Source organism: Scyliorhinus torazame, chromosome 2 (assembly GCF_047496885.1).
Source record: "Scyliorhinus torazame isolate Kashiwa2021f chromosome 2, sScyTor2.1, whole genome shotgun sequence".
Lineage (NCBI taxonomy): Eukaryota > Metazoa > Chordata > Chondrichthyes > Carcharhiniformes > Scyliorhinidae > Scyliorhinus > Scyliorhinus torazame.
In genome coordinates, this window is record NC_092708.1 from 376,202,776 (window position 1) to 376,214,130 (window position 11,355).

At 46.2% G+C, this 11,355-nt stretch overlaps 1 protein-coding gene across 1 annotated transcript; it reads right to left on the reverse strand.

The window, feature by feature from the left end:
* Nucleotides 1-1,288: 1,288 nt before the first annotated feature.
* On the reverse strand, nucleotides 1,289-11,245 carry LOC140404716 (NPC intracellular cholesterol transporter 2-like). Its single transcript, XM_072493397.1, has 4 exons — nucleotides 10,719-11,245; nucleotides 3,667-3,774; nucleotides 2,217-2,389; nucleotides 1,289-1,601 (listed from the first exon to the last, which is right to left on the reverse strand). The coding sequence occupies exons 1-4, from the start codon at nucleotides 10,801-10,803 to the stop codon at nucleotides 1,515-1,517; spliced, it is 453 nt and encodes a 150-aa protein (XP_072349498.1). The 5' UTR covers nucleotides 10,804-11,245; the 3' UTR covers nucleotides 1,289-1,514.
* Between the last annotated feature and the right edge of the window lie 110 nt (nucleotides 11,246-11,355).

Below are 11,355 nucleotides of genomic sequence, written 5' to 3' on the forward strand. Positions count from 1 at the left end.
AATCTGCTACCACAGAAAGTAGTTGAGGCCAAAACGTTGTGTAATTTCAAGAAATTAGAAAGCTCTTCTAGCTAAAGATATGAAGGGATATGGGGGGGGGGGGGGGGGGGGGAAAAGAGGCTTGATCAGGGCATTGAACTTGATGATCAGCTATGGTCATAACGAATGGCTGAGCAGGCTTGGGAGGGCCTAGTGGCCTCCTCCAGCTTCTATTTTCTGTGTTTTATGGCAGTATCATGCTGGAGTGTGCAGAAATGGTAAAGGATAATCCTTTGAATGCAGAGGCTGGTGGGGTGTAAAGTGAGAACAAGAAAGAGACCCTTTCATGGTTCTGGGAGGAAGGGCTGAGGTGCAGGAAATGGATCAAACCTGGTTGAGCCCTATCAATCACCAGGAGCAGCGAGGAAGAACCTTAGTTAAGGAAAAAGGCAGACATGTCAGAAGCACCATTTTCAACGGTGGTAATCAGAACAGATGCAAAAGAGGCAGAGAAACTGTGAGAATGGGATAGAGTCCATACAGGAAACAGGGTGTGAGGAACTGTAATTGAGGTAGCTGTGGGAGTCTGGGGACTTGTAATAATGATGGTTGGTCTATCACCGAAATGGAGACAGGGGTCAAGGGATGAAGATGGTCCATGTGAAGGCAAGAACCCATTGACCTTGTCCCCGCTCTCTCCAATCACTTGATTGTGCAAAGGTGAGAGTTCTGATCAAACGCTGGCAATGCTACCCCTTTCTTCCCCACTCAGCTGTATAGATTGAGTCAGTGATGCTTTCATTTACAGCACTCGACATGTTGCCAGTGGTTTACCCAGCATACCTTCCTCGGTCATCTGGCTCGCGAGATAAATAAACAAATCTGTACCCATTGCATCAAAGGAGACAGGACAAACAGGCAAAAACATTGCCGATTTCTTGTTGTCGCCAAAGCAAAAGGGGAAGAGGTAAGGGAGGAACTTGGTAAACAAAAGGCCAAAACCCAAGCAAATAAAATGAGATGACAGTCCAAGAAGGAACAATTCAAGCAAAATATTCCTTGAAGGGCTGAATGGCCTACTCCTATTTTCTATGTATGTTTCTAATATTATTGGGGAGTGGGTGGGAGAAAAGAGGGAGGGAGAGAGAGAGGGGAGGAAAGCCCAACTAAGAAAGGCTGCCAAGCATCCAAACCAGGTAATTCCTCTAGTAGTCAGTTCCATAACCAGTAGTACACCCTTAGTTTAAAAACAATCACCATGGTTTAAATTCTTATTGATGCCTAAAGAACACTGGATTTCAAAACAGTGTACAGAGTAATTCACAGCTTTATTAATCCCCTCATGTTAAGGTTAGGACAGATCACAGTCTAGAAATCCATGTTTAAAAACGTACAAGTGCAAAAATTGTAATATTAATACTTCTGTCCTTGCTCAAGTTTGACAATATTTTCTTGAAGATGCAGAATCTAGAAACTGCTAACTGGCTACAGAGTGGATAGATGCTGTTACAGGTGCTGGCAATCAGTGACCTAGTTTAGTTGGCAATCTGCACAGGGAGTCTCCAGCAGAAGAGGTCTTTGTCATTTTCATCCTTCAGTTCCCATTCAACCACCACCTTAATCTGGGAAAAGGGGAAATAAAACATCAAAATGTTAATACTACATTTGTTCATTAAAGTTAATCACATATACATTTCTTAAAGTTAGGAATGTTATGATGTGGCAATAGGTAATAGTTTATAAGTTAGACTGTCATTGGGATTGAATTCTGTTCTTTCAGTCACTGGGTCAAAATCCTGCAACGATCTCACTAATGGCATCGAGTCTACATACACCAGATGGACTGCAGCAGTTTAAGGCCCGTTCGTGATGGGAAATAAATACTGTCCTTGCTGAACCCACTCAATCCATGAATGAATAAAAAGAGAAAGTGGACTTCCTGTTTGTTGGTTCAACTAGATAGTAGGCTTTGGAGTTATAAACACCCTACAGGTCAAAAATAGTGAATGCCCCTATTCTACACAGGTCACAGATTGTAAAAAAAGTCAATTACATGACACTGCCATTGGATAGGCTACTGTGATGCACCACCCTGCACTAGTTTTCTTTTAACTAACTGGCAGGAAATGTGTTTAAACACAAATGCAGGCTGCATGGAACAGATAGCAGGACTAAATAACCTGTAGATCAGCTGAATGCTTCAGTTTAACATACTATTGTTTTATGAGAACACTTACTGATGGGTATTCATTTTTTACTGGTAAGTAATTGATGTAGTGGTAGATCTGATTATTCCGGATGGGGCACCGAATCCCAGATTTACAGCCATCAGAATTAGGAATAGAAAAAGGAATTGGAACTCCACTCAGGATCCCATGAACTGCAGCCACACTGGTTTGACTTGATGTTTCTGAAGAAAGAATAATTGCAACAGTTAGGCCTCATTAACTCAGATTGTCACATTAAAAAAGAATCACAGGCAAAGAACAGAACACAGGATCACACCTATATGTTTGTTCAAGCACCAAGACCAAGCCAACTAGGTGGAGATGGAATCTTCTCCCCTTTCATCTATAGTCTCTTTCTGTAGTCAATATACACCAGCAATTGGGATTTAGTGATTGAGCTTTTTGAGTCAGATGAGCACATCCATTCAAATTAGTGTTTGAATTTAATTGTAGAACCTCTAATATGGATTTCTTTCTCTTAATTTTTTCCTCCTGATAATCACTTTTCTAGTTTCCAATAGTTTCCCCCTCATCTTTACTGGATTTATAGGTTTGAGTGTTATATTTTTCTTCATACACCCATTTGGGTGTCATTTCTTTTGTATCAATGCAAAGAAAAAAAGAAAAGCACACCACAGGAAAAGACCCTTCGGCCCTCCAAGCCTGTGCTGATCATGGTGTCCCATCTGAAAAAGAAACCTGCCCTCAATATTTATCTTGCATGCTCAGTTGGAAAATAATTCCGTCTTTCAAAACGAAGTGCTGATGTATTTTCAAAACATATTTCAAATTTAACAGTTCATTTAACACATGGAAGGCATTTCAAGGTGCTTCAGTAATGAAAACAATTCAAATATATTAAGCCATTTGAAGAATTTCCCAGATTTTTTATTTTTCATGGGATGTGGACGCCATTGGCCAGGCCAGATGCACATTCTAATTGCCCTTAAAACAAGAGGCCTGCCAGGCCATTGCAGAGGGCAGTTAAGTGTCAACCACATTGCTGTGGGTCTGGAGTCACATGTAGGCCACACCAGATAAGGACGTCAGATTTCCTTACCAAAAGAGTAGTGAATCAGATGGGTTTTTACAACAACCAGTGAGGTTTTACAGTTCCAGATTTATCATGAGCTTCCATGGTGGGACTGGAACTCAAGGCACTAGCCTGGGCCTCTGGATTACTAGTCTGGTGACATTACCGCTACACCATCCATTGTTTCATTATAAAAGGTAACCCTCAAAGCAAAAAGATTACAACATCAAATGAATGTAACTTGCTATTTAATGTTTGATAATTGCCAAGCCAGCAGATATAAAACATTTAAACTTTCTACACACAGCTTCATATAGACGAAGAGTGTGTTTTAAAAAAAAAAAAAGAATTGCCAACAAACCAAAAACCATTAGACTTTTCAGAGAAGTGTGTTCTTTTCCTATTTTACATTTAAAACATACTTACTGCTGGTAAAGGTGACATTCACAGCGTAGGATTTTCCTTTGTGAAGTACACATGGGAGAGTGGGGCAAGGGGTGACATCCACTTGAATAATTTTTCCAGCTGTAGATCCTGTAATATAAAGGCCAGGCAACGTTACACAACTTGACAGTTGCACAGAAAGAAATGTGGTGTGGCAATATAGATTACTGTGTGGCAAGTAAAGCACATGTAGCATAGAAACGGAAGGCAGGCTGAGGGGATGCACATGGACCAGGAACAGAGGCTGCCTCATGAAACCCTGGCTGGATCTATACTGGCTGCAAAAGCACTCAAGTCAAAGCATGAACCTGTTATTGCGATATGGACTTTGATTACCCACCTATGAATATGTAACAAACTCCCAGACACAGGTGATCAACTTTGCAGCAGGACGAAGGACAGACAAAATAAAGCATCAGACTCCTTAATGAGCTGATGACTGGTCAGACAAAGGGAGTTTCAGAGGACAATGGGTCTTGATTTAAACCACCATTGATAAACCGGAGTATCTGGTATTTCCCATTAAATCAGTGGGGTCTGGCTAGGACAATGGCCGGTGGTGGGTATATGGTGAATAGAAGTGAGGTGCTGGTGGTGGAGGGAGATGCGACGTGGTGGTGGAGGGAGATGCGAAGTGGCAGTGTTGGAGAAGCGTGGTCATGGGCAGAGAAGGGGGCCATTTTGGATTAAATTTAATGGGACAGAATCGAGAGGAGAGAATGCCCCCGAGTAAGGCTCATAACATGGAACATGTGGGGGCTAAACGGGCCGTGGAGAGATCTCGGCTCTTTGCGCACCTAAGGATTTTATGGTGGGGGTGGTCATTCTGCAGGAGACGCACCTCTGAGTGAGGGATCAAGTTAGGCTGAGAAAGGGATGGGTAGGTCAGGTATTTCACTCGGGGTTTGACTCGAAGTTATGGGGGGGGGGGCGCATTGTGCTGATTGAAAAGACGGGGTTTGTAAGTGCTAAGGAAGTGCAGGACCCGGGTGATAGATACGTGATGGTGAGCAGGGTGCTGAAGGGGACAACGATGGTGCTAGTGAATGTATACGCAACAAATTGGGATGATGTGGGGTTCATGAGGAGGCTGCTGGGAGCGATTCCAAACTTGGCCACTCATTCTCTCGTTCAAGGCGCTGGAGACAGGAAAAGGAGATTGGTTATTGGGCGAGATAGTCGAGGTGGATCGGGAGCATTCTAGGGCCACCACCATAGAGGGATTGGCGAAGAGAAAGTTACAGGGGCAGTTAGATAGGTTGTCGACGGGAAGAGCGGTGCTGTATGAATATGGAGAGAAGGTGAGACGCGTGTTACCCATCAGCTAGAGGCAGTGGGAGGTAGTGTTGGAGCGGGGAAGTTAGTGGAGGCCTTCAGAGACTATTATGAGGAATTTTACAGGGTGGTGAGAATGGGGATGTGGGCCGGTTCTTGGATGGGTTGGAATTTCCATGGCAGGATGAGGAGAGGAGGCAGGCGCTAGAGGAGCCTCTCGGGCTGAGGGAAGTAACAGAAAGCATAAGAGGGATTAAGTCAGGGAAGGCCCTGGGACCAGACGGTTATCCGGCGGAATTTTATAAGGGTTTGCGGCAGAAATGGCACCACACACTGGGGGCATTTAAAGAGGAGGGGAGCTGCTGGAGACAATGACACAGGCAACGATCACACTAATACTAAAGAAAGGGAGTGACTCGTTAGAACGTGAGTCCAGGCCCATAATCGCTGTTGAATACGGGTGTGAAAGGGGCTGTTTAGCACAGGGCTAAATTGCTGGCTTTGAAAGCAGACCAAGGCAGGCCAGCAGCACGGTTCGTTTCCCGTATCAGCCTCCCCAAACAGGCGCTGGAATGTGGCGATTAGGGGCTTTTCACAGTAACTTCATTTGAAGCCTACTTGTGACAATAAGCGATTTTCATTTCATTTCAAGGGCTGGTTAGGATAGTGGCGGGGAGGATGGAAGGATGCATTCCGGGGGGGTGGTTGCAGAGGATCAAACGGGCTTTTTGAAGGGCAGGCAACTCTCTAGTAATACAAGGCAACTACTGAACGTGATCATGACCCCGTCGAGAGGGCGGGCACCGGAGGTAGTGGTGTCTATGGCATTTGATCGGGGTGGAGTGGCAGTACCTGTTCGAGGTCCTGGGAAGGTTTGGGCCAAAGCGTGTGGCATAGGTGCGTCTGCTGCACATGGCCCTGGTGGCGAGTGTATGGACCAATGAGGGCAGCACGGTAGCATAGTAGTTAGCACAGTTGCTTCACAGCTCCAGGGTCCCAGGTTCAATTCCCAGCTTGGGTCACCGTCTGTATGGAGTCTGCACGTTCTCTCCGTGGGTGCGTGGGTTCCCTACGGGTGCTGCGTTTTCCTCCAAAGATGTGGAGGTTAGGTGGATTGTTCATTCTAAATTGCCCTTAGTGTCCAAAATGGTTAGGTTACGGGGATAGGGTGGAGGTGTGGGGCTCAGGTAGGGTGCTCTTCCAAGGGCTGGTGCAGACTCGATGGGCTGAATGGCCTTCTTCTGCACTCTACATTCTATGAGATAAATCCTTGCCGATGGCACTTAGGGGGTCAGCAGAGTGGCAGAGGATTAGGAGGGGAAGTAGAGAGCACCGGGTGTTGCTGTTTTTTGTGTCAGACCCACTGGAGTGTATGGGGAGGATTAAGAGCCTATTAGAGGGGTTCAGGGCTTTCTCGGACTACAAGTTGAACGTTGGTAATAGTGAAGTGTTCCCGGTGAATGAGTCGGGTCAGCGAGCTAATTTACACGGGACTGTCATTTAGGGACAGTTTATGGATCTGGGGATCCAGGCGACGGGCAGGTTGGGGGGGGGGGGGGGGGGGGAAGAGTGGGCAACTGCATAGGTGGAACATAACAGATTTGGTGGAGGTAATAAAGGAGGACTTTAGGAGGTGGGATACACTGCACCCGACACTGACGGGGAGGGTTCAAGTGGTGAAAATGAATATCCTGCCTAGGTTCCTATTTATATTCCAGATGCTCCCAATTTTTATTCCAAAGGCTCTGATTTGGAAGTTGGACATAGTAATTTCAAAGTTTACATGGGCAGGGAAGATGCCAAGGGTGAAGAGAGCCCTGCTGCAGAGGCAGAAGGGGGGGGGGGGCATTACCGAACCTGCTGCACTACTATTGGCAGTGAATGTGGAAAAAGTGAGGCAGTGGTGGGACGGAGAAGGGTTAGAATGGAGTTAGAATCTTGTAAGGGGTCCAGCCTGAGGGCCATGGTGAAGGCAGGGCTACCGCTGGCACGGAGGAGATATACTGAGAGCTCAGTTGTACAGTCCATGATAAAAGGTGTGGAACCACCAGAGACGACATTTTAGGATGGAGGGAGCTGTCGGTGTTAACACGGGTTTAAGCCGGGGGTGACAGATGGTATTTACAGGAGGTGGAGAGAGGTGGGGCTGGTGAGGGCGAGGGGTTTGTATTTGGTAAAGAAGTTCTCAAGCCTAGAGGAGCTGTGGGGGAGGATAGAGCTCCCAAAGGGAAATGAGTTTAGGTATTTACAAGTAAGGGACTTTGCACAGAAGATGTGGAACAGGTTTCCCAGGGTCCAAAATATGCCCTTTTGGAAAGTATGCTGCTTCTAGACATGGAAGGGGAGGGTAGGTTTGGGGACATACATGGGTGGCTGGAAGAGCAGGGGGATATGCAAATGGTGAAGATCTAGGGGAAATGGGACGAGGAATTGAGGAGGATGGAAAAAGAGGAGATATGTTGGAGAGTGTGGAGTGACACTGCGTAGGGTGAATTCAATCTCCTCGTGTGCAAGGGCGAATTTGATACAGCTTAAGGTGGTACACAGGGTGCACATGACTTGGGAGAGGATGAGTGGGTTCTTCCAGGAGGTGGCAGACAAGTAGACCAGCAAACCACAACATTATGTTCTTGGGCTGTGAGAAGATAGAGACATACTGGGTGGGAGTGTACTAGATGCCAGCAAAGATTGTGGGGGTGGAGGTTGAGCCGGACCCGATGGTGGCGATTTTTGGGATATGGGAAATGCCAGAGCTGATGGAGGGGAGGAAGGCCGACGTCGTTGCCCGGCAAAGAATTTTGCTGAAATGGTGGTCGACTACGCTGCCTTGGATGGCAGCCTAGCTAGGGGAAGTTTGAATTGAGTGGTTCAGCAGAGTTTGGGGGGGATGGGGGTGAAAAATGATGGGGGTGAAAAAGGGGAGAAACTGAGTTGGGGAGTGTTCTACAGATTCTGTGTTTTGAATATGTTAGGAATAAAATAAATTGAAAAAATATAAAATTTGAAAGCCCCATTCAAGGGCACCTATCTGATGACTGGCAAGTGTGTGTGTCTGGGTGCAAATTTATTAGCTTTATTAAAAGGGAAACAATAGTAAAGATGGGAAGAAAGTAATTGTGCATATTTTGATCAGATTTCTGCTAATTCAAAGGGAAAATGTACAGCTAAAGATTGATAATGCAGTGACTTTAACCACAAACTGTTCAGAAACAGGACAGTTCAGCATTTGCACACATGTGCATCTATTTCTGTAAGCTCTCTAGTACCAGGAGTCAATAACATAAGCCTCAAAACAAAACAACACGATTCCACAGGTCCTATGGAAAGACCAGGCAGGGGGAGAAAACTTAACCCTTCTGGAGGTTTGAAATTTTCATGTATAAAGTCAACATGCAGTGTGTAAAGAAAGGAACCAAGTGTGCAACAGTTAGAAGGCTGTAATGCAGGAACTAAAGTTCAAAATGTAACAGGGTAGTAACAGAAGCACTACAAGCACAGCTGTATTCAAAGTTGTTTGAAACCAGGAGAGTTTGCAATTTCTTCAATAGTACTTAATAAAAAAGCCCGATTGGAAGTCAGAACTTTTGAGCTCAAGTATTTCTATGAGCAATGCTGACTTTTGATTTGTATTGACACTGGAGCACAGGAAGCCACCATTTAAAAAAATATCTGTTAACATTAGCACTCTTTCAAAAGCAGACGTTAATTTCAGGAACAAATTCCACCTTATCCTCTAACTTTGCAGATGATAAAATGCAAAAAAAAAAATTTGTACGAGGGCTTCTGCCTCTACCACCCTTTCAGGCAATCCCACATGGAAAAAAAACCTCCCTTCTAAACCCCAGCGGCAGCAGAGTGTTGTCTCACAGCGCCAGGGATCCGGGTTCAATTCCGGCCTTGGATGCCTGTCTGTGTGGAGTTTGCAAGTGACACAATGCTTCACGTGCAGCGCCTTTTATCTGGTCTATTGCATTGAAGGGGCAAATGGCCTCCTCCTGCTTACAATCTCTATTTGCTGCTCCTGATGCGACCTACTCTACATTGGATCGACTAAATGCAGACCTTCCTGTTGCTTGCCATTTCAGCTCGCTGCTCTGCTCGCATGTCCACATGTCAGTCCTTGGCCCGCTGCGATGTTCCAGTGAAGACAGTGTAAACTGGAGAAACAGCACCTCATCTTCCGATTAAGCCCTTTACAGCCTTCCGGAATCACCTGATGAAGGAGCTGTGCTCCATAAGACATAGGAGCGGAAGTAAGGCCATTCGGCTCATTGAGTCCACTCCACCATTCAATCATGGCTGATTTCAACTCCATTTACCCGCTCTCTCTCCATAGCCCTTAATTCCTCGAGAAATCAAGAATGTATCAACTTCTGTCTTAAAGACACTCAACGTCCCGGCCTCCACCGCCCTCTGTGGCAATGAATTCCACAGACCCACCACTCTCTGGCTGAAGAAATTTCTCCTCATCTCTGTTCTAAAGTGACTCCCTTTTATTCTAAGGCTGTGCCCCCGGGTCCTAGTCTCCCCTGCTAATGGAAACAACTTCCCTACGTCCACCCTATCTAAGCCATTCATTATCTTGTAAGTTTCTATTAGATCTCCCCTCAACCTCCTAAACTCCAATGAATATAATCCCAGAATCCTCAGACGTTCATTGTATGTTAGGCCTACTATTCCTGGGATCATCCGTGTGAATCTCCGCTGGACCCGCTCCAGTGCCAGTATGTCCTTCCTGAGGTGTGGGGCCCAAAATTGCTCACAGTATTCTAAATGGGGCCTAACTAATTGCTAGCTCCGAAAGCTAGTGATTCAAAACAAACCTGTTGGACTTTAACCTGGTGTTGTAAGACTTCTTACTGTTCCAGACTTGAAGTTCTCTAACTTCAGACTATGAACTTGCTCCTCTACCTTCACCCCATTTTTATTTTTATTAATTTATTTTCATTTCTTCCATCAATCTATTTTTCTCTCACCACTGTCTGTCCCCTGCTCCTAGTTCCCCTTTGACACACTGCTTACCTTTATTGTCATGAACACATTCTAATCTCTTTATGTGCCACTATCAGCACCCTGGTTAGCCTTAATCACAGCCATTTGCATTTTCTTTGCCTTTCTGACCATGACATCCTTGTCAATATTCACCTATTGTTGGCCCTCCCCAGAACAGTACAAATGTAGCCCTATTTCCAGTTCGCCCGAGTTTTGACAGTCACCAAAGTTAGCTCCAATCTCTCTCCAGAGGTGCTGTCAGACCTGCTGAGATTGTCTAGTATTTTCTGTTTTTGTTCCACATTCCAGCATCCGCAGTAATTAGCTTTTATCAATTAAAACTCCCCTCAGCTTCCTCTGTTCCAAAGAAAATAAGCCCAGACTGTCTAAATCTTTTCTCAGCTAAAATGATCATTCCTGGCAACACCTTCGCAAGTTCCTTCTGGTGCAAACGCATCGTTCCTACAATAGGGTTTAAGCATAACCACTTTGCTCTCGAAAATCTCAACCAACAAAAGGAAAATGCCTCCTGCCTTTGGACCACCAGTCCCGTTACCTTCAGGAATCTATCCGCCTAGTGTTAAATCGGTGATACAAATGATAACTAATGCAGCCTTGACTCAGCGTGGTACCTTCGCTCCAGGGCGTCCCGACTGTCAAATGAAGTTCATCCAGCACAGACTTGAGGAGGGTTAGTTCGAATGTATGAATGATATTATGAGACAATTAAAAAAAAAAACATATATACTTTTGATCTCATCACTCACCACAGTCCCGAAACTTCATGGGCTCAGCCTCGCACAGAGCCCCCAAAGCCAGGAGGGCCGCCAATAGCCGGTACACGGTCTCCATCCTCTCAACGCCACCTGAGCGAGAGCAAAGCAACAAGGGCAAGGTGGGAGCAGCAGGGCACCGGCCCCTTTAAAGGAGCTGGTGCCCCAATTCACAACATGCCGCCACCCCCCCTCCCGCTCGGGGGGGGGGGGGGGGGGGGTTGGGACTCATCAAACCCCACCCATCTTGTCTCCCTCCCTCTCGCAGAGGGAGGGCCCTTGGACTGGAGGCTGGCGAAGGGCCGGAGCGCGCCGCCATTTTGCATCCACACCAACCGGCGACGGAGGCGCGCCCCGCAACAGCCTCAAAATCCCCGGATAAGCGAAACATTGACGAGTATTCACACAGTTAGCATTTATACAATCTAATCAATAACGTTAAAAACACGCTCCCTAAATTTAAACGCTATTTTTTTCCCCTCTCTCCGAAGGTGCGCGACGCTGAGAGGTGCCCAGCGGCCCGCACGCGCGTGCGCGCACATGACGGCAGTTGTGATTGACAGGCGGGCAGCCCAACCAGATTGCCGCATGCTCCACCGTAACCCAATCGGCTCTCGACCTGCCCCCCGTG